The 23,389-nt window shown below is 41.3% G+C and overlaps 1 protein-coding gene and 1 long non-coding RNA gene across 3 annotated transcripts in view; one reads left to right on the forward strand and one right to left on the reverse strand.

The window, feature by feature from the left end:
* Positions 1 to 6,330: 6,330 nt before the first annotated feature.
* On the forward strand, positions 6,331 to 22,934 carry LOC148013584 (uncharacterized). Its single transcript, XR_015688958.1, has 2 exons — positions 6,331 to 6,737; positions 22,497 to 22,934. It is a non-coding gene; the product is annotated as an uncharacterized LOC148013584 (long non-coding RNA).
* The window catches only part of LOC148013585 (C2 domain-containing protein At1g53590-like), a 52,384-nt gene continuing 49,428 nt past the window's right edge, over positions 20,434 to 23,389 (reverse strand). Inside the window, exons 10-12 of one of the 2 annotated variants that reach the window (XM_087668617.1) lie at positions 22,061 to 22,244; positions 21,861 to 21,975; positions 20,434 to 21,770 (exon numbers count right to left, since the gene is read on the reverse strand). In XM_087668617.1, coding sequence (XP_087524743.1) covers positions 21,033 to 21,770; positions 21,861 to 21,975; positions 22,061 to 22,244 — 1,037 coding nt within the window. In that variant the 3' untranslated portion in view covers positions 20,434 to 21,032. Of the gene's footprint in view, positions 21,771 to 21,845; positions 21,976 to 22,060; positions 22,245 to 23,389 lie in introns of both variants that reach the window. The other variant, XM_087668616.1, reaches the window with a different exon arrangement.

The following is a 23,389-nucleotide window of genomic DNA, read 5'->3' on the forward strand; positions in this document are numbered from 1 at the left end:
CCTTGAAATATTAGCACACATTTTGAACATTGAGAGTGACAAAACTTGAACATTGATGTACTCCCGGCTAGTGTTGTCCCTTTTCAGAGATAAGTAATTCATACTGTGACTAACTAGGTGGTGTGCTCCTATTTAAGGGGCATCGAAAGTGTGATCAAATTATGTTTAGCCATACTATCAAAAGCCTACCTAGATATGTTTAATGCATGTGCTAAAAAAAGACGAATGCCTACAGAGCTTCAATCAGAATCATCAGCAGATCCATAAACATTACAATATCATGAAAGTGAACAAGTCAAATTAGGAAGTAACCAAAGCCTTGTACAATTTACTGTTGTATATGGGATTCATCCCTACTGGAATTGATGTTACCCATTGGCAATGTCATTGATTGTATTTATCTTCCTTTCACCATATGGCAGATTAGTCATGAGAACGCCAAATTGCTAAAATTTGTCTAGCTATTACAGAAATTTGGTCAAATACAAGTTTCTGATCATACCTCACCAATGCCAGATGAAGCCCGGGTTATGATGACAAACTTCCCGCGCACATTCTCCTCGAGGACCTCATGGAAGAAGCGCAGCAGCACGCTGTGGAAGAGGAGCGAGAGCCACAGGACAAAGACCCTGGAGAGGCCAATGACAGGAAATAAAAGGTTGAGGAAGCCCCACATTAAACCCTACTATGCTCAAAGCTGGGAGCTTGTGTCGATTCACAATTTGTGTCTCCCCACCATCGTGCACATAAACATCAGGCCTCTGCATTTGGGTATTGCACACAAGTTCTTTGAAGTAGTCGAAGCTACTTTGGCTGTGTTTGGCTATTTGGGCAACATTACAATTTGTTAGTCAATAAGCTCCTCTAGTTCTACATGTAGGCTCCCAATCTCTTTCCATATTACTTTAGGTATTTTTCTTTTGTGAAAATCTTGCACTAATGGAGAACTAGTTAAGGCGAAAGTCATCCTCTTCTCTAATGGTTGAGAGTCCTATCATTCTCTTACATTGCCTTGCCATGAGCAAACCCATCATCTGAGCCTATCCACATCAATATCCTTTCCATTAAGGCATGTTGCAAGCTCTAGTTTCCTAATAAATTCCCTAAGGTCCTATCTCTCATGGCCTTGGGACTCAATATAACCCAATAGTGCCATCTTGAGTTGTTTTGGAGTGATAACTCAACCCCAAGAACAAAAGAGGTCCTCAATGGATGGATGTCTTTTCATTTGAGGCAACATACCCTAGAAAGTCACCAAGAAGAATAGGAACTAACAAAGTTTGTGTTTTAAGATGATTTTGCCACTAATAGCCAATTCCCTTGGTCAAAAACTCTAGCTCTACATCACAAGCCTTGGAACAAAGATGCCATCTATGCAAAGGCACATTAGCATGTGACTAGTATAAGATCTCTAGTGGGTCCTTGCATTGGCAAAGCTACTATGATTGGAGGGGCATGCGGACATTGGTGGTATTGATGGTGCAGTTTTACTAGTCTGGAAGTGGAAGCATTCATAGGGATGCAAGTTAGCTCGGAAGTCATCAATGCCAACTACTAGGCCTTCATGCTTCCTTCTCACTCTCTGATGACTCATGTGGACTTTAAATATAGTAATGCAACTCCTCAATGGCTCCTCCTAAATGTAATGATTGGCCTCTCTCCAAGTAAAAAAGAGAAGACAACCCTATTGAATGCACACACACATACACCCACACACATCATTATAATAAAACATACAATTTCTTTTAAGTTAATTCCTTGTGATGTCCATCAATATAATAAATGTGGGTTATTACTAAAACATACAAGAGAAATATACTTTCATGAGATATTTAGTAAGGGTTATATAAGCTTTTCTTATAATGAGTTCTCCTCCCATGGATAATTCCAAATACCTTGCCACATTGGACCTAGGTGGTGGCATATAAATATCCAATCAAGTGGCTTTGGGAATCTTACACTATAAGTCTCTCTCTCTCTCTCTCTCTCTCTCTCTCTCTCTCTCTCTCTCTCTCTCTCTCTCTCTCTCTCTCTCTCTCTCTCTCTCTATATATATATATATATATATATATATATAAGCTATCCAATTTCTAGAGCTAGAAAGGAAGGTAGACAAACACATGGGTGAGTGTTACATCCATGAATATCATTGATGATTACATGACTTATCCATCTTGTTTATGTTTTTATGACATTGGTGGTATTGATGGGCCATTATTTTGTGAGGTTGAATGGTGACTTTCTTTTAACTAATTGGTTATTGCATCTCCATTGTGACTCCTTTGTATCAAAATCCAAAATATGTGTTTGTCCGTGCTAAAAGTCATGGATTCTAATTAAGAAATTGTGTAAGCATTGTTTCATGTCAAGAACCTAAGTCAGAGCACCACAATCAAACGATGAAGAGCCAAGAAGAGGAATTTTTAGAGTCGCCTGAAGAGTGGGAGAAAAGGGACATCAATGCTTTTACAGCCATTGCCATATTCTTCAATAAAACAACCATCCTTGTTGAATTTGACTTGTAGATTCTGTTTTGCCATCTATCCACCAAACCGACAGTAAACTCTTGGTAATAGAAGGTACGTGTAGTACATCATGTAGGCTCTTCTTTCTACCATTGGGCATGAGCAACGGAACCACACCTATATGCGGAGTATCATGCTATGTATCATCACCAATACATACAAATCCATGAGGCCCTGCTATTAACTCATCAAACCATTCACCATGAGGAGTCATATGATCGGATGCTCCTGAGTCTATGTACCACTTCTCATCTTTGCCTTGCTTAGTTCATGATGAAGATGCCATTGCCATCCTTCTGAAGTATGTGAAGAAGGTATTTCCAACCCTTGTGAACCTTAGCAAGTACCATCTAGTCATTCCTGGATGAAGAGAAGAGGAACCATAATGAAGGGACTTCAGCATTTACTTCCCGTGAGCAAGTGTTAGTCCATACAACTTCTACAAAGTGCTCCTTCTGTCATAAAAAGGGCATATTGTAAGCAATTGCAGCTACCAAATATCATTCTCAACCAACCCAAGGCCTTCCATATCATCATCCTATGACTTTACAAGCACCCAAAACAAGCCAAGCTATTAGCAAGAACATTTAGGCAATGTATACATGAAAATTAGCATAATCTAGGCCTAAGATAAAGCTATTAGTTCATAGTCAGCAAGACTAGAGAATTTTGCAATAGCTTTTCACTCACACAAAGTCCTTGAAGATTATCTAGTCTAGATGGAAACTTCTAATGCAATGATCCACATGGCATGTGGGACCATAGGTGGCATTGCCTTAGCAAGTCAATAATGTGAATGAAGTTGATGATTCCTAAAATTGCCGTTACTCTTCAAACTCAACTTTACAACCTCTTGTACACAAGTGATGAAACTGCCCAAACCTCATTAGCCTTAGTGCCTTGGAAAATGTGATCTATGTATTTAAGATCGATTATAATTTCCAAAAGGTGGTGCTTTAAACATTCATCAATGCAAGTGCAAGGGAAGCTATAGGGGATACTAACCACTAATGCCAGTGAAGCAAGGAAAGAAGAATAAGACCCACTATTGGGTTCATGGCAAGAAGGAATCTTGTTAAATATTGTTCTTAGAAGAAAACCCAACATGTAGGAGATTCAGTTATCGCTACTAAGACAATCCCTTTGATCCAAGGTGAGGTGGCCCAATGTGGCCACTCCCACCTAAGAGCTTCTTCTCTAACCTCATGGTGACAATGTCCTAGTTTATCTTATGAATGGGAGGATTACATGAAGTGGTATTTCAAGAGGAGGAACTAGTGCCTTCCTAGGAAATATTAGACCATTCACCTTGAGGACCATGGTACTTATTGGGTGTACTTTTATTTCACTTTCTTGAATGAATCCATTGCTACATTTTGGGAGCTAATTTGTGAGTCTAGTCCTCAATGTGATTAGCAGCTTGGGACTGGCTTTTGCTTCTACTTTGAGTGCTCTTTCAAATATTATGTATGATTGATGAGAATAGGATGGCCTTCATGGACTTTGAGCAATTAGACTACCCTAGAAATTGGTAAGCGGCCATATGTGGGGAGTTGTTTCTTCATCCCATGCTTTGACTTGAGGAGTCTTTTTTGTGCTATCCCTCATGCATATCTAGTCTATGCATAGGACTGGGACAACCATGAATCTAGCATTTTGTTGAAGTCTTTTAATCATTTCTGTTTACTCATAACATTTATTGAGCATCAAGAACTTATGGATGTGAGTGATCAATGCAAAAGTCTAATTTTTGCAGCATGGAATGCCACACATTTTAGTACATTTAACATTTTTCTTTGGAGGCTAGTTGTGTTGAAGTTTCACATAGACATAAACTTAGTAAGTGATACATCTTTTATAACATTGTACATTGTGCAAAGGAGAATTTGAAGTGGTTTCTATCGTATATAGGTATCGAGCTAGGTCAAATGATGGTAAATGTTAAATCATTGATCAATAGAATTTACGAAGAAAAATTTTGCAAAATATTGTAGGTGTTAGTTAGCTATGGAGGTTGAAAGACCAAGATGGGAAAATGAAGCTTTTCTTGTACACTTAGGTTGAGCTGAGGCTTGGGGAACCTAAAGGGATTAGAGGTGGCTCTAATACCAGTTGAAATATGAGAGTGAGGTCAAGAGAGTGTGCAAAAGAGAGAGAGAGAGAGAGAGAGAGAGAGAGAGAGAGAGAGAGAGAGAGAGAGAGAGAGAGAGAGTACAGGAAGAAGATCTTGCTTAATGAGTTGTTCACAAGTACAACTGGTACACTCTCCTCTACATTGAGAGTGACCTCTAGACTATTTAAATAGCCTCTAGATGGCTAGGGTTAGGGTTTCCCCCTGCCCTCTAGTTCATTCACACCCACCTACCCTTGCCCACGCTTGCATACATAGGGTTCATATGCCTATGTCTCAATATTCAGTTCCACAACTCCTTGGACATTTTATATAAAGATAGACATCATAGATATTGTCTATCATAGACATAACAGGCTATTATGTCCTTGGCCACCAAACATGAGTTACTTGAGGTAATGCCCTTGGCCACAAACACAAGTGATTGAGGAAAAATAGATTACTAGAAGCTAGCAAGGAGAAATTTTCTCTACTCTATTCTAAAGCTACCATAATTAGGATGGTGATAGAGGCTCTACCTCTCAATTTAAAGAAAACTATAATTATTTATTGGTATATCAAATCTAAATATCTTAAATTCTAAAAATCTTGTCTAAGATTCTAAAAATATGGTAGGTTTTGAGACTCCACATGGGTTGAAAAATACAAGATGAAACTGATTTTGAGCTTTTATAAGAGCATATGGAAATTTGATTTATGGGTAAAGAATTATAATAAATTCAGTTAGACATCTCGATGGATAATCATTATAACTTGAATATACAAGTGGCCTATGCATCATTAAAAACATTTGTACTTTTGTATTTATAGCATTTTAAACAAAGATTTTTCCCTTACTTTGAGAAAATAGATCGATGTCATGCTCACTTTGATATTCTCACTGAAGGTTACACTATGAATGAGGCTTCTTCGTTCATGTCTAGGAAATTTGTTGCATGAAATACGACCAAGAAAAACTATTGCTTCAATTCCAGGATGCCTATGAATTTGTATTGTGTATGTGATAGTTTATTGAGAGAGGCTAAATATTCTTTTTTGGCTAGTCACGACAAGACCGTGTTGTGTTTTGTTGGATTATGAGAAAGACAAAGTAGCTTTCTTGGGAAACATTGGTTCCCACCACACCAACATCCCCCTCCCCCCCCCCCCCCCCCCCCAAGATGGAGCTTCTTGTTTTAATGTATTTATTTTTCTAATACTTAGTAAATCTCTATAAAACCAATACCTTTGTAAACCTTTGGTTTTTTTTTTTTGAATTGCAAACGAATGTAATGGTGGTTTAATCTCAAACATTAAATATGCCCAAAACTAAACTAAAGGGATCCAAAGCTATCCAATAGTAAACTCTTGGCCATTTGTGATGCACCAATACACACGGTTGCCATTAGTTTAATATATTTTTAAAATATTTTATTCAACAAGTATCTTGGTTTATATTCATCTCATGACATTAAAACTTTTAAAGAAAAATATTTGTCTTTTAAGTATTTTTTTCTTTCAAATTTCTTTATCTATGGTAATTTTTTGAAGATAAAATAAAAGTGATTGTTTTATTTAGTCATTTTATTGTTTTTTCTAGATCATGTATGTAATTATATATGCTTACACATCACTCGGACATCTAGAAGAAAGAGGAATATCTAGGGATTTGACAAAACTTTAGTGTGAACTCACACTTCCAAGGAGCCGCAGCACAAGCGTCTCCAAGCGAAGCGTCTCGAGAGTCGACCCTCAAGCTTATGTCGATTGTCTTCCCATGATTGGCTCCCGATGTTAGTCCCGCCTCGATCTGCTGGGCGCTGCGACTCATCTCTCTCCAGCTACGTGCACACTGACTGAGGCAGCTGCTCGCGAACCTTCACCTCCTTGGTCAATGGTGGCTGTCATGAGCAGACGGGCGGGTAGGCTACTGGCTGCATTTGCAGCTTGGTGGCAGGCGTGGTCTCCTAGTAGCGCCCTTGAGAAGGCGGCTGGCGTCTCGACTCAGGCTGTTGCAGGCGCTGGTGTTGGCATTGACAAAGAGAGCTGGCATTGGCGAAGCATCCTGATTCCTCTGGTTGATCAGCGCCGCATCCAAACAGGTTTTTCCTCAATTATTTAAGCTTTGGGTAAATAATCAAGGACGTCCTTGAGCCCCACTCACGCACACACACACACACACACACACAAGCTCTCTCACACATTCACCCTATCGTCAGACTCACACGTGCATACGCAGCCCACCCCATGCACAACAAACACACACAGGGAGAGAATGATAGGATGGTGGTCATCCTGAATGATCTTGAACCACGTGATCCTACAAAGCATGCACATCAGTCGTATCTGTCCTTCAAGAAGTGCCTGTAAGAAAACATAAGAACATGCTGCAACTCGGATGCCCTCCACCTATTCAAATTTTGTCGATCTGCTGGTCAACAAAGGACATATATAGAACAATATAAATGGGGAGTATCTGGGTTGAGAGAGATGACTTGATGTAGAGAAGGCATGCTAACATGTAAACACAAGTTCCTATAGGCTATAAGATGTAAACACACCCTAAAAGAGGCTGAAATTTAATCAAACTTGCATGAAACATGGCCCTTCCATGCTTTTGGCCTTTAAGAATAGGTTGCCTTGATGTCGCCTAGGTTTAGAAAGACCTACCCAACGTGAATGTCAAGAAGGTATCACCTAGTCTTGGGATGAGGCCAATCAAGTCAACTATCACCGAGGGAGAAGAAGGCTACCTAGGCCCAAAACAGAACATACACAGGACTAGCTGCCGTAAAATGCAAATGATCAAGCATTGTTCTAGTAATAGCAATCGTCACCAAGTTGGACTTGACACCATGTGGAACTAATAAGGGGCCGCTTGCAGTAAAAACAAGTCTACAACATGCCTAGAGGAGACAAATCCCTAGCCTAAGTGTCAATGGTGTAACCTAGGGAATGTGGCTCTAGGATACGAGTGTATGGTTAGGATGAATGAAGAGCGACTAGGTTGTGCCCAAATGCTCTAAAGGGAATATGTGGATATGGAATGTGGCCAACCTAAGGATGCACTAATGGAGTGTCTATGTGTGATGGTGTGCCTAGATAAATGGAGAATCTATGAGATGTGAATGGGGTGCCTAGGGTGAGATACACTCCTTAAGGTTGGGTGTCTAACCTTAATGCTTGTGGGATCAAGGAGCAGAGGTCTGCAAGGAGAAGCATTTACCAAGATTGAACATCAAACTAACTAGAAATTATGCTAAATGGGGGCAAGAGACAAGCATCCTCACCTTATGGTGAGTTTTGGTTCTTTAGCTTCAAATGTTTACCTAGGCTCTGCTTCACTTGGGCCTGCTTTTCTTTTGAGGATCGGGTATCCTCACCCTTAAAGTCAGTAGTAATGGAATATTATTCTGATTGTGTGTCCACAAGGAATTTCATATTGCAATCTTTGATCTTGGGTAATTCATTTACTTTGGTGGAGAAACAAGATTAGTAGATGGTGACTATTGTTCTTGTGGATCCGAAGTTATGAATTTAGTAGCTTTTTTGGTTTAGTCATTTACCTTCCACTACATGTTTTTAACAAGAGATGGGGGTTGTAGATCAATTCAACTCAAGAAACCCTAGTTGTAATGATTGTGAACATACTATGCATTGCTTCATCTATGCTATAGGAAGAGAGCAATGCTATCCAATACTCACTTATGGCTCCTCGATTCCCACTCCAACTATGTGAGGACAAACTTCCTTGGCATGTCCTCCTCATCTCTATATTTCATTACAATGACATAACTAGAGTTAGCATTAAAATTAGATTCACATTATATAAACAAGCTTTGGTTTATACTTACGCCCACTACAAATGAACATGTGGCAAAATAGAGGTCGACAATATCAAGCATCTATCAAAAAAAAATCAAACCTCCTCTGATCTAGATAATGCGGCCATTCCCTTCGATCTCACAGGTGACACCATATGTCCCCGTGCAAGTGCTGTAACGTGTATAACAAAGGAATCTAAATATGTAAAGAAATGTAAGAGACAATTCCCAAACACATGCATAATTAAAGTAAAATTCAAAATCTAGAAGAATATACTAGGGGGTTTTGTTGGGGGGAGGGGCTTGCTCTTAAGGTAGCCTTTGCAGTAACTTGTGCTACTGAAGACTAAGTGTTGGGGTAAAGGCGTCTCCGTCGTGCCGCCCCGTGTATTACTACACTGACAGTACCCACCACTGCACACTACAGGTGGCGAGCGCCCATCACGTCACTTTATTCTTTATATTCATTTTAGTGACTAGTAAATAAAGGAAGGCCCGGTCACACATTGTGACGATTGGAGTTCCCATTTCTTGTCTCTCTCTTTCTTGCTCTTGCTCTCTCGCCATAGCTCGCGTGCAAGCTTCGATCCTTCTCACCTTTCAACTGGTATCAGAGCTTGGCTTCCTCTTGCTCGAGCTCGACTCGGTGCCTCTCTACCTTCGCATCGACTCCCTTCACGCATTGGGTCTCCATCCCGACAGCCATAGCCGATCTCCCGAGCTTCCGACACTCCGCGGCTTCCCGAGCTCCCTCCGGGCATTGTTGGGCTTCTTCAAGGCCTTGCCCTTGAGGTATTGCATCAAAGTTTGAAGGGTTTTCCTTCAGTTCTCAGTTTTAAACAGGTGGAAGAAGAGGGGCAACCATCATTTGAAGCTTCCCCGAGCAGCCCGTCAGCAGTTCCCCTTGTGCTCCATGTGGTTTGAGCCCACTCAAGGCTTCTTGGAGCACTACTAGTGCCTACCTACCCTCCCCATTTGTCTTCCCCAGCACACGTGGCAGTCCAGGCCTGCTCTGAGATCACACAGGCTGCTCCCTGCTGTGGCAATACTTTACACACGTGGCATTCCTCTTCCTCCAGCTCCCACTTCCTCCTAGAGCTTATTGGGCATTCAATAACCACGTTGGCCTTGCTTTATGCCCTTTGGTACTGATCCATGGCACTTAACCTTTGAGCTTTGAGCTCCACATTTTCAGATAGGCTAAAAATCACAGGTCTACATGTTGTAATACAGGGCAGCCCCCTGCTTCTCATGCCTGAGATCAGTGGTGATGGTCCGATGATGCCCCTTTTGTGCTCGGTAAATGCCTATATGATTGGGGATGATGTGCCATTGTTTGGATAGGCTTTTGGAGCTGGATTGAGCCCTTGTTTGCTCAGATTTTTACTGTTATACAGTGCTGGAAACAGGGCAGCCACACTTGGCATTGGCATTTGATGCTTATACTCTACTCCGGTTACCTTGTTTGATGCCCGTATGCGGCCTACATGATGCCTAGTGCCTTGGGAATGTATGCACATGATTATGCCATGATTTTGGCTTGAAATATTGGCTGAAATTTCTCAGTTTTGATAGTCAAACTTAGCTATAATAATAGTGGGCTGAAGGTACTTTGGATGCTTTGTCACTTACCTATTGGTACCGGATGTATGCTTTGGGATTTGCCATCATGTATCTGACATTTGGGGACGACTTTGAGCTCATGTTTGAATCTATGGAATGTATTTGAGCTATGCATAAGCTCTGTCTTGGTTGGTATTCACTGGCATTTGGACCGACTTGGCATGCTCTTGGACCGCTTATGCCTCATGTCTATGCTTGACAGTTAAGCTTCAAACATTACATACTTTGGTTCGTGATATATGCCGCTTGGTTCGTCTATGCTTTACCGACATTGGGAGCTTTGCCTTGGATGTATTTGAGCATTTCCGACTCAGTTTTGATCATTTACTTGGTTGCTATCGGATGTCATTCAGTTGACAGAGATCTTATTTTGGAATTATGTATTGCTTGTTGGTTGCTTCCATCAGTTGCTAATGTATGTCATGCTCTTGGGATGCGTATGATGCATTGACTTGGTCACTTGTCACTGGTACTTTGTCTTGGGTTGCTTGAGCCCTTGAGCTCGTTTGTACACCTTTTGTACCAGTGGGAGTATCTTACATGCTTACTTGACCTTGAGCAAAGATTACATGCTATTGGAGCAGTCTATGTCATTGAGCAGTTACAAATGTATTGAGACTTTGGGATTATACTCCGACAATTGGATGTTACATTGAGTATATGTCTTGGTTCACAGGATGCTTATGAGCTGAGTCTCAGTTTTGGATCCGCTTTCTTTTGAGTAGACACCTATTTGTGTCAGATTTTGGCAGTTGCAAGTATATTTTGCCTAGATTATCTGGGGGTGTGCCTCTTACTGCCAGATGCTATTTGACATCTCTCGGTGTTATGCTCATGTATTTTCACTGACATTTGGCTTTGCTTTGTCCTCTTTATGCAGGCTTTGGACCTAGTATTGTTTAGTTGACATTAGATCCAGTTTGGGACAGTTTGCTCTCATTATTGCAGTTCTGAAATTTATTACAGCAAGCATTTATTGGTGGACTGAGCCGTATTTTTTATGCTGAAATATCCTGATTTGGTATACCACACCTAGTACTAAGTGGGCAGCATCTTTTGGCACACTTTTCTCGCCATTTGAAGCTCATTTCAGTGGACTTTGGGCATTTTCAGCAGTAAAACAGCCAGCAGTTTTACATTGTCTGTGCATTTCCAGCCTGCATTATGGCGTCCTCTTCGACTGATAATGTCATATTTAACATCACAAAGTTGGATGGTACCAACTACTCGTATTGGAAGAGTCAAATTTGGCATGTCTTGGTACAGAAATCTCAGATTGAGCCACTTCGGTTGAGCGGGGAGCAGCCTGAAACTATGGACAATGACGACTGGCTTGAACTTGATGAGCTATGCAAGTCCACGATTGTATTGTCTCTCACTCAACAGGTACATTATAATGTATTTGAGGAAGTAGAGAGTGCATGGGATCTATGGAATAAGATCAAGAATCTTTATGATAAGAAAAGTCCGGCGAGTCAGATGTACTAGTTGAAGCAACTTATGGATCTGCGCATGAAGGATAATGTGACTATGTCTGCTCACTTGAGCCAGTTCCATGCTATACTGAAGAACCTAACTTCGCAGGATATAACCTTTGGAGAGGAAGTAACTCCTCTTTTCTTGCTTGGGACTCTGAATGAGTCATGGGATGTATTCCGCACTGCCCTATGTGCCTCTAGTGCTACTCTGAAATTGAATGATGTTGAGAGTGCTCTTCTGCAGGAAAAAGTTAATCGCAAAAACTTGGATGCCTCTCGTGTTTCACATGCTTTGACAGCTAGAGGCAGAAATGACAGGAATGATCGTGGTCATGGCCGTGGCCGTGACTCGTAGAAGGGTCGGTCTGAATCTCGTGGAAAGTCGCGTAGTAAGTCGCGTGGGCGCAACGCTAATGTCACTTGTCATCATTGTGGGAAAAATGGCCATATCAGATCACAGTGTCATGAGTTGCGCAATGAGAAGCGCAAGGACAAGGGGAAAGAGAAAGTGCAGGAGAAGTCCTCTGATCGCAGCATAGTACCTGCGAAGTCTAGCGTCAAGATTGAGGAAATTAATGTCATGCAGATGAGGATTCCGATGGTGGTGATGAGTTCATACTTGCAGCTAGTTCTTCTGATGCCTCACACTTGACTGAGACACCTAGTATGTATGCACAGTGCTGGTTATTGGATTCAGGTGCGTCCTTCCATGTGACGCCTTACAGTGAGTAGTTTCACTCTTACCGTACGGTATCTGGATCAGTCAGACTTGGAGATGATAGGTCTCTTGATATTGTGGGCTGTGGAGATATTCAGTTGCAATTTTCCACTGGCAGTTCCTTTTTGCTCAGGAATGTACGTCATGTACCTGCGCTTACGCGCAGTCTTATGTCTGTAGGACAGTTGGATGATGCAGGGCTTCATGTTTGTTTTGGGGATTCTGCCTGAAAGATTACCAGAGGCAGACTTGTGCTTGCTAGAGGTGCCAAGGCTGGCAGCCTCTATCCTCTTGTTGTATCTGGGTCTTCTGTAGACCATGTTTTGGCAGTCAGTTCTATCCCACATGTATCACTTTGGCATGCCCATTTGGGGCATATGTCTTTAAAGGGAATGAAAATGTTATCTGGTTTGCAGTATCTTCCGCCTTTGGACTATGCATGTTTTGACTTGTGTGATCATTGTCTTTATGGTAAGCAGAATAGGTCTACGCATAAGAAATCGGGTAGGCCATGCATGAGTGAGCCCTTGGCTTTGGTGCATTCAGATGTTTGTGGGCTCATGCCACGTATGTCTATGGGTGGCACGAAGTACTTTGTTACCTTCATTGATGATTTTTCTAGGAAAGTGTGGGCTTATCCCATAAAGTAAAAGTTCGATGTCTTGGCAGTCTTTCAGCATTGGCTTGCTCTTGTTGAGAACCAGACTGGGTATAGGTTGAAATGCCTTAGGACTAACAATGGGGGAGAATATATCTCACGTGCTTTTGAGCAGTTTTGTGATGACAGGGGTATTAAGCGTCAGTTGACGGCCCCTTACACCCCACCCCAGAATGGTTTGGCTGAGTGCATGAACAGGACTATTCAGGAGCATGTCCGCTCTATGCTTAGCCATGCAGGCCTACAACAGAGCTTTTGGGCTGAGGCAGTTTAGTATGATAATGCATGTCATAAACCGATCGCCTTCAAGTGGATTAAATTTCGAGGTTGCAGAGGAAGTTTGGGCTGGTAAGCCACCCTCTTATGCGCATCTCCGTGTCTTTGGATGTGAGGCATTTTGCCATGTGCCCAAGGACAAGAGGAGTAAGTTGGATCCAAAGAGCATTAAATGCATCTTTCTTGGTTATGGTGATTCAGGAGAGATGGGCTATCGCCTATGGGATCCGCAAGCGCGGAAAATAGTACGCAGGCATGATGTAGTCTTCCATGAAGACAAGATGCACAGGCAGCCTGAGAAGGTGGTTGAGATTCGCAGAGTGATCTTTCAGGAGGAGCCTAGAGCTCCTGCACAGCCAGTTGGACAACCTACAGCTGCAGCAAATACTCATGGTTAGGGTGTTGGCCAGACAACTGGGTAGGCAGCAGAGCCTACAGTGAGACGGTCTGCTAGAGACAGACGTCCTCCTGATAGATTTCAGCCCTCTATGCATTATGTTTTGGTTACAAATGCAGGAGAGCCTTTCACTTATGATGAGGCTATGCGCAGGGGTGACAGTCACTCCTGGGAGAGGGCTATGCAGTCTGAGATCGACTCCTTGCATAAGAATGAGACTTGGGATTTGGTTGCCTTGCCTAAGGGCAAGAAGGCTTTGCCCTGCAAGTGGGTGTACAACCTGAAAAGTACCCCTGGACACCCCAAGCCGGCATACAAGACTAGATTGGTAGCAAAGGGTTTTAAGCAGAAGCATAGTGTAGACTTTGATGAGGTCTTTTAAACTGTGGTTAAGATGACCACCCTGCTCTTGGTCTTGGCTTTGGTTGCTCAGCTTGACTTAGATCTATATCAAATGGATGTCAATACGGCTTTCTTACATGGGGACTTGCATGATGAGATCTATATGGAGCAGCCTAAGGGCTTTGCAGAATTTGGCAGGGAGCACCTGGTGTGCAAGTTGAAGAAAAGTCTTTATGGCTTGAAGCAGGCACCTAGGGCATGGTATCATAAGTTTGATGCCTTTATGCAGTCACAGGGCTACAGCAGGAGTGCTATGGATCCGTGTCTTTACACGAAGAAAGCCCGTGATGGTTCATTGCTTATTTTGGTACTCTATGTGGATGATATGCTGATAGCAGGAAAGCTCATGATGAGCTAGATGCTCTTAAATCTCAGCTGAAGAAGAGCTTTGAGATGAAGGATTTGGGACAGGCCTCTCACATCCTTGGTATACGCATTAGACGTGACAGGCATCAGGGACTCCTCTACTTATCACAGAGGGAGTATATTCATAAAGTCCTTAAGCGCTTCCGCATGCAGGACATAAAGCCTATTGGCTGTCCATTGCCTTCTTATGTGAAGATATCACAGGCCGATTGTCCGCAGACAGATGAGCAGAGGGCCGAGATGGCCCAGATCCCTTATGCTTCAGCCGTGGGTAGTTTGATGTATGCCATGATAGCCACTCGTCCAGATATTGCCTTTGCAGTTGGTGTTGTGGCACGGTATATGGCTACACCTGGTAGGAAACATTGGGATGCCGTGAAGGGTATCATGAGGTACCTGAAGGGCACAACAGATATGTGTATTTGCTATGGCAGCGAGGATACAGGGGTCATGGGGTACACTGACTCCGATTATGCAGGACATGCAGATAGTAGGAAGTCCACTTCTGGCTATGTATTCACCTATGCTAGAGGTGTTGTCTCTTGGATGTCCCGGGTTCAGAAGTGTACGGCTTTGTCTACCATTGAGGCCGAGTATGTTGCAGCCACTGAGGCTTGCAAGGAGGCCATATGGCTAGGCCGTCTAGTTGCTGACCTTGGGATTGATGCTATACCTACACTGCATTCGGATTCTATGAGTGCCATTCAGTTGGCTAATAATCCGGTCTTCCATGCGAAGACGAAACACATTGAGGTGAGGTATCACTTCATACGTAGTGTCGTGGAGGACAAGTCTGTTGACCTTGTCAAGATCTCCACTGACGAGAATCATGCAGATCTGCTCACGAAAAGCCTCACTACTGAGCGCTTTGCCTTCCTCAGGAGATTGATGGGTGTTGGATGAGATGTTGCCTTTCCTCATCCCTTGTACCTATGTACAGTTGTACTGTCTTTTTTTTCTTTTCTTTTCTCTCTCACTAGGGCAGATTCGCCTTTACGTGGGAGGTTGTTGGGGTAAAGGCGCCTCCGCCGTGCCGCCCCGTGTATTACTACACTGACAGTACCCACCACTGCACACTGCAGGTGGCGGGCGCCCGTCACGTCACTTTATTCTTTACATTCATTTTAGTGACTAGTAAATAAAGGAAGGCCCGGTCACACATTGTGATGGTTGGAGTTCCCATTTCTTGTCTCTCTCTTCCTTGCTCTTGCTCTCCCGCCATAGCTTGCGTGCAAGCTTCGATCCTTCTCACCTTTCACTAAGAAGTATTACTCCTCCACTTGTGCACTAGACACTCACCGTCACAAACAGAAAAGAGAATAATCTATGTTAAAACCCCCTATAAGTTTGAGTTTCAAGTTTGCAAACACGGTCTAGTATAGGTTGGTTTATGCATATCTCAGTCCCTCAACCTCAATGACATGACCCAAACCTTACATGGCTTGAGTTAATGGAAGCGGAGTCCTACCACAAATAAGAATCGAGAAAAGTGATAGAGACATACTTTGAAGCCCATTTTCTATAGTGCATGTGGCGCTTGGTAGATACATCCAACTTCCTCCTTTGGGGTGATTAAATAGTCTTCTGTCTTTGATAATTTCCTATTTTCTCCACAGTGCATGTTCTTAAACAAAGAAGCAATAGGATAGGCCCTCCCCTATTTAAACTCCATTGTGCAATCTCACATGGTATCAAAGCCACATGTGGGAGCCAGAGTCTACGAAGAGAAGCACATTGTTCAAGCATCCAATAAGTTGGGTGACAACCTTGTGTTTAATGTGTTGCAATGTAGGGCAACACAATTTGTTGTCCATGCAAGTTGACTTGGAGCTCTAGCAAGATTTTTTTAATGCAAGTGTGCCTTCCAATTACTACATTTATCCTTGGGCATCATCATATTAGGTTGGGCGGCCTATTTTCCAAGTCGACAACCTATTGTAGTCAGGCAGAATCTATGTTATTAGCAGGTAGCTTCCTCAAGTGTATTACGTTTTGCACCTGGGCAATTCTCTCCTACATAGGTGGCTTCTTTTCTTGCATGCATCAACCTTCAATTAGGGGGCTTCTCTGACAACATGTGATCAACTTTTAGGCTGCATTTTGAACATTGCTAGTCCCTCAAGCCTTGGGTAGATATGCGCAACACTTTCTACATGTCAAATATCATCATTTCGAGGTAGAGACTCTTCTCTTTTCCAAATCATCTTCTCAAGCTCCTTGATCAAATTCCAACCAATTTTAGGCTGCTCAATTTTCATCCCCTGAGGAGTTCGCATTTGTACTTCAACTTGCTTTCCTAGCATTGAGTCACCTCTACCACCTTGGATACCCCGTGTCTCCATTGTTGTACATCAGTCCTTTATGATTAGAAAATTGATGGACCCCAAATTGGCAGAGAACATCCTAGTTGCAACATGTTTTCTCTTATTTTCTTGCATGTACTTCTTTAAGGGCATTTATGGTCGACATGTATGCTTTGGGGGTTCGTGTGGATCAGGATAGTACAAACCAACCACCATCCTGGCATTCTCTCCCTTCATATTTTTTTGGACCTTTTGGTCCCTGATTGGCAATGATGATATCCCTTGTTCAAGTGCTTATCCTGCTCTCTATCTGCATCAGAGAAGTTGGAGGAGATTCCCCTACACTAAGGGATCACATCCACAAGGTGGAGATCTGGGATGAGATTGTATCCCTTGGTCATAATATTGCTTCAAAGGACCTAACTATGAACTTCTCTCACATCTTACGTCACCGACCTATGATATGTTCTATACTAGTCTTCTCACCTCTCATATATGAAACTATCGGTTGGGTGGAGTTAGTCTCGTTGGTGCTTAAGCAGGATGAGCACCACATGGAGAGAGATTTTGGCAGAGCTTGTGCACATAGCCATGCTTTTGTGGTAATATCAACAAGTGCATGACAAGCTAAGCAGAAGGAAGGGAAGAGTAAGAAATGGGAGTCATCTTTAGACTAATATAAATTGTGTAGAAAAGCCTAAAAGATATCCCATGTGTCCTCATTGTGGGAAGACCTCACACCCAGAGAAGAAGTGTTGGAAAAAATACCCTTACCTTCGTCAAAGAGTAAAGGGTGAATTTACATCAAAGTCGTTGTCAACCTTTATTTCACCACCAACTATTACCACAACCGAGTCAATGTTTCTTCACATTCATCAAGTGGAGGAGCCTTCTTCTGTTGTCTCATCTTTGGTTGTCTCGTCATTATCTTCCCTAGGCTATTTCTTAGGCATGCTAGGTCATCCTTAGGAACCTTAGGCTAGTTTCCTTTAGGCTTAGCCACACTTTTTCAAGTCTTTCATTGCACACTTCCTTCTTACATTTACTTCCGCTACATCTAACACTCATTTAGCTCTCTTATTTATTTAACATAGCATCCAAAGCATCTCAATTTCAAAAATATGGTATGCAAGTTTTTTTCTTGATCCCTTCATGCACATTCTCTGAGACTACGAGAAACTCCTTTGTAACTTAGTGAGAGTACCCAAGCCGCCCCATTAAAGGAATATATATATATATATATATATATATAATGGCACCATAGGAGGATCAAAAACATTATTTCTCACCACAAGACTTCATGCCACCCATTAGGCACCACATTGCAAGATCACTTGCCCAATAGTTTACAATACAATTCCTCCTTTAAGACAATATGAGAACCATAGGTGGACTCACTTCCTAGGTTTCATTCATCACATTTACATTTATAGCACTTACCAACATGGAGCACTATTTTTTGGTCTCCCAGTCCATTTTGGCATTCATCTCTCTCTCTCTCTCTCTCTCTCTCTCTCTCTCATATGTATATAAGTATGTAAATGTGTGTGTGTGTGTGTGTGTGTGTGTGTGTGTGTGTGTGTGTGGGTGGGTGTGTGTGTGTGTGTGTATACGCATATACATACATATAGCCTACTTACTTGTTGACTTGAGTTTAAATCTCACTAAATATTATCTTCTACTTCATATAAAATAATATCCTTAATTTGTGATCCCATGTATATGTATTGAAGTCGTCACCAAACAACCAATACTTATACATACATACATACATACATACATATATCTCAAAAATTGAGTGGTTATGCTAGTGAAAAACCACTTATTTTATCAACCCACTAACCTGGGTCCAAGTTTTCCTTTTTCTACACCTATACTAGATGCCTGTGCGGAATGGAGGAGTTGAACCCAAGACTTATTCACTACACATTTAACTTAACCAAGCTACTCTCTCCTTAACCAAGCTACTCTCTCTCTCTCTCTCTCTCTCTCTCTCTCTCTCTCTCTCTCTCTCTCTCTCTCACATATGTATATAAGTATGTAAATGTGTATGTGTTTATGTACATGCATATACATACATATAGCCTAGTTACTTGTTGACTTGAGTTCAAATCTCACCAAATATTATCTTCTACTTCATATAAAATAATATCCTTAAATTGTGATCCCATGTATTGAAGTAGTCACCAAACAACCAATACTTATACATACATACATACATACATATATATATATATATATATATATAAAATTGAGTGGTTATGCTAGTGGAAAACCACTTATTTTATCAACCCACTAACCTGGGTCCAAATTTCCCTTTTTCTACACCTATACTAGATGCCCGTGCAGAATGGAGGAGTTGAACCCAAGACCTATTCACTACACATTTAACTTAACCAAGCTACTCTCTCTCTCTCTCTCTCTCTCTCTCTCTCTCTCTCTCTCTCATATGTATATAAGTGTGTAAATGTGTGTGTGTGTGTGTGTGTGTGTGTGTGTGTGTGTGTGTGTGTGTGTGTGTTTTTATGTATACGCATATACATACATATGCCTAGTTACTTGTTGACTTGAGTTCAAATCTCACTAAATATTATCTTCTACTTCATATAAAATAATATCCTTAAATTGTGATCCCATGTATTAAAGTAGTCACTTAACAACCAATACTCATACATACATACATACATATATATATATATATATATATCTCTCTCTCAAAAATTGAGTGGCTATGCTAGTGGAAAACCACTTATTTTATCAACCCACTAACCTGGGTCCAAATTTCCCTTTTTCTACATCTATACTAGATGCCCGTGCGGAATGCAGGAGTTGAACCCAAGACCTATTCACTACACATTTAACTTAACCAAGCTACTCTCTCTCTCTCTCTCTCTCTCTCTCTCTCTCTCTCTCTCTCTCTCTCTCTCGTGGGTTCATGGGTTCCACCCAAAGAATGCTTCAAGTGTGGAAAGGGATTCATGGGTTTGAAAATCATGCATAGAATGCTTTGGGGTGGGAAAATAATGCAATAAAGTCACACTTAAGAGGATGCAATGGCTAAGTCACTAGAAGATAAAAAGAAATGTTGTGATAGTAAAATATTGTAACAATGGATGCTATTGATACGACATTTGTGAGCAAGGGTTAAATGAACACGACCTATCATCATGTAATGCACCCAATTTCAACTACCTCTTAATTTTGAGTAAGGATGTGACTCATTTATATCTTGAGCAATTGAACTCTTTTGAAAACCATCTTCTAAAAATTTGCTTTTTAGGAGAAAGCAAATCCAAGCATTGATTAATGGACCGCTTCATGCAAGTTTGAAGAGGGTAACACATGCTTTCCATATTTCATGTGTTTGACAAAGATATGTGCTTCAATGGATCATAGATCTATTTGGACAAAAGGCTCAAAATTTCATTGCAGCCTTATCAGCCTATCCCTCACCTCAATAAAATGGACAAAGGATTGGAAAATCATAAGTAGACTGCTGGTTGTTAAGGACTCTCTTCACATGTAATGTCTTCTATTTGGGTTTACAGACATTTTTTACCGTGTCCACGGATAAAACAGCATACTATTGAGGAACTATCCTCTTCACACATTCATGAATTAAAAGGAGTCATCTCAAAAAAGAGTGTGTGCATGTGCACACGCCTACTCTATAGAAGTTGTCTGTAACTTTGATGGTTGGGCAAGGTATTACACACACACACACCCCTGTGTGGCAATTAACGTCCTCATGCAAGCTGTAAAAGTACAAAAAATTTATTATAAGATATACAAGGTACGAATTTGAAGAATCCTAGTAAATAAATGCATCTTATTTAGAATCCCCCTTGGTCTCTCCATAATGGAGTACTACCTATCCAACTCCAAAAACCTTATGGGGACTGAAATTAACTCTTTCCAACACTTCTTGGCATCTTTGCAACTGTTCAATCCATCTGTATGTTTACACAACAGTTGGGCTATCATGTTTATAATGTGCACCCCAGAAGGGATATACAGAGTATGAGGTTAATTCAATTCAAGAGCAAATCCATGCTGGTTGCAGGTTGCAGGTTGCCTTCTCTTGTATTAAGAAGGGAGCAGTATCTGAAGCAATTGAAAAGCATGTAGATGCTTACACAGAATCTTCAGAGAATCGAAGCCTTGATACTCAGTTATCAACACATTTGTACAGAATTTACCAAATAAACCAGACTTGAATGGTGGCTGCTTTGCTTCATCTTCCATATATGCTCATTTATGAACACATCTGTACAACATTTATCAAATGAACAACTCTTCAAACAGACTTCCTCATTTTTGCAGTGACTCTGGTGTGATATCACATACAATATCTACATCTCCAGAACTTTTGGTTCCTCCACATGATTAACAGGCATGTCATTGTCAGCAGGATCACCTTTTGGTTGCTCCCTGCCTTTTTCACTATTGTGTGACCCTTTTCTACTCAAGGCATGACTTACATTATGAGCTGTCTTCTCAGCCTGCTTCACCATGCCCTTTGCCATATTCTTCATGTGCGTTCTTTTTGTTGGGGTTTGAGGAGAATCATGATCAGTGGCAGAGAAAGGATCATGTTCCTTCTTGTGTCCAGTACTGTCACCTTGGTGTCTTCCAATATCACCAGAAGAATGCTCCAATTTCATTCTTACTGTTGTCCCTTTGTTACCTACAGCTAAAACTTCTGCTGGCAACTCTTTCTGGTCCCGTGGGCTAGTGGGGGATAAACGCCATTGCCACCTCTTCTTTTTGGGTTTGGTATTCCTTTCTGCCTCTTCCTCTTCACTGCTACTAGAGCTTTCGGATCCCATATTCATGGTTTCCAAGGTTTCTTTCTCAGTGATCAACTCGTCATGCCTCTGCACCCCCTGCCTCTGTTGCCATTTCTTTGAGACAGGTTTACCGGGTCTCATGATTGATACAAAACCACCTTCGTCACCTTTTCCGAGATTAATTGTTTCAAACTTGTCATCATTTAAAGACTGCTCACTTGCTAAATGGGTAGCATCATCTCTTGGAAGAGAGGATTGAGAGCTTTCTGGATGTAAACCTTGCTTTACAGACCCTGGATCCTGCAACATGAGATTAAAAGAGCTTTGTCATATTCTATTGAAGAACTGCTTTCATTTCAAGGTTTAAGGAGCTACCTTCTGACTATTTACTTTTTCAATCACTTTCAATGCAATATGCAGACGACCCATTTTGACATCTTTTAAAGGCATCCAGATGTCATGCCGCTGACCCCCTCTGTAATCTGCCAGATCCAGTTCGCAAAACCTGACAGTACAAAAAGAAAACAAAATGCATCAATCTAAAAGTTAGAAGAGCAACAGGGTCAATCAAATCAGAGGCCTTTGTATACCCAAGGTCATCATCACGGAATTGATCCTTGTCACGAACATGAAGTACCAGAAGTGCTGGCAAATCCCAGCTTGCAATAGGAATTTTGAACTCCTCCTGCCATTTTGGATTAAGTGTTTTCTTCCAAACTTTTGTTTTAAAATGGCAGGTAGCAAAAGATCCTTTGACAAACGGGTCAGCTAATCCTGCAGTAGGCAACACTGGTACTGTAACATCATGTTGTGCTTAGTACTACATCACTGAAAAATGAAAAGCCAACCATATAAATAGATACTGAAAACAGTTCCAAATAACCTAGGGTTTTCACTTGCTTCCTGGCTTTTAAAATGCAAATATTTTTTACTAAAGTAACATGTTGAAGTATCTGATCAGCTTTCTTCTTACCATGTGTGCACATGCATGTGCACACATACAACATGTATGGTGGTGCACTGTAGGCTATGGCAGTGTGAGGTAAATGAGAGGTCAGGCAGGTGGAGGCTCAACACCCCAGTTGTAGCACGAAGATGGAGGAGTGCAGAGCCTTTATATATTGACAATACATCTTAACAAACTAAAAATTCATAAGGCTTAAGATATACTTTGTGATCCTTATCATTGAGGAGATTTTTTGTATTCGTTCCTTTAAAAAGGAAATCAGTGTTGTAGGGCTTTTTGAGAGTGCCCAGGCCATGCAGAAGCAGAACGAGTTTAATAACCTCAATGTCTGGGCCAATGAATAGTTTCTTGTTTTTCTCTAAGAAGAGCTTATTGTCAAATCTGGTATTCATACCATACACTCTTTTGAAAAAACTACAGTAATTCTGGCATGTGGAGAGAAAAAAGGAGAGAATCAAGCAGATCTTTACTCTATACTCACCGATGTGAGAAGAACGTCTAGCTTTTTTTAATACCTAAGATATATATCACTGGTATGTGATAGTTTGATCATTGCACACCCAACCTGACTATGGCTATAGATTTGTATATTTGACAGCACCACATGTGTTTCAGGATATGGATGTTCAGGTAATCTTTTGAAACGTTTGCCTAAGAATTGTAAAATCAGCAACAGCAATTAACCCAAACTCTAATTATAAACTGTTAGAGAGACTGTTTTGGAAATCATAGAAGTTCCCAACTTCATCGAGTTTAACCGTAATTATGAACTGCTAGAGGAACTGTTTTGAAGATTTTAAAAAGAGGTCCTCAACAATATTTGCTTCGTGAGATTCGATCACAAGTCAGATATTTCAAAATAGTTGGTACTTTGGGTAATATTTATAAGCCAACTTTCAGATGCACCAAGCAATGTCTTACTAACTTCAGAACCATACCTTTTCTTTTCCCC

This window comes from Lygodium microphyllum, chromosome 26, assembly GCF_053477565.2.
Source record: "Lygodium microphyllum isolate KBCC chromosome 26, Lygodium_microphyllum_v1.1.10, whole genome shotgun sequence".
NCBI classification, from domain to species: Eukaryota; Viridiplantae; Streptophyta; class Polypodiopsida; order Schizaeales; family Lygodiaceae; genus Lygodium; species Lygodium microphyllum.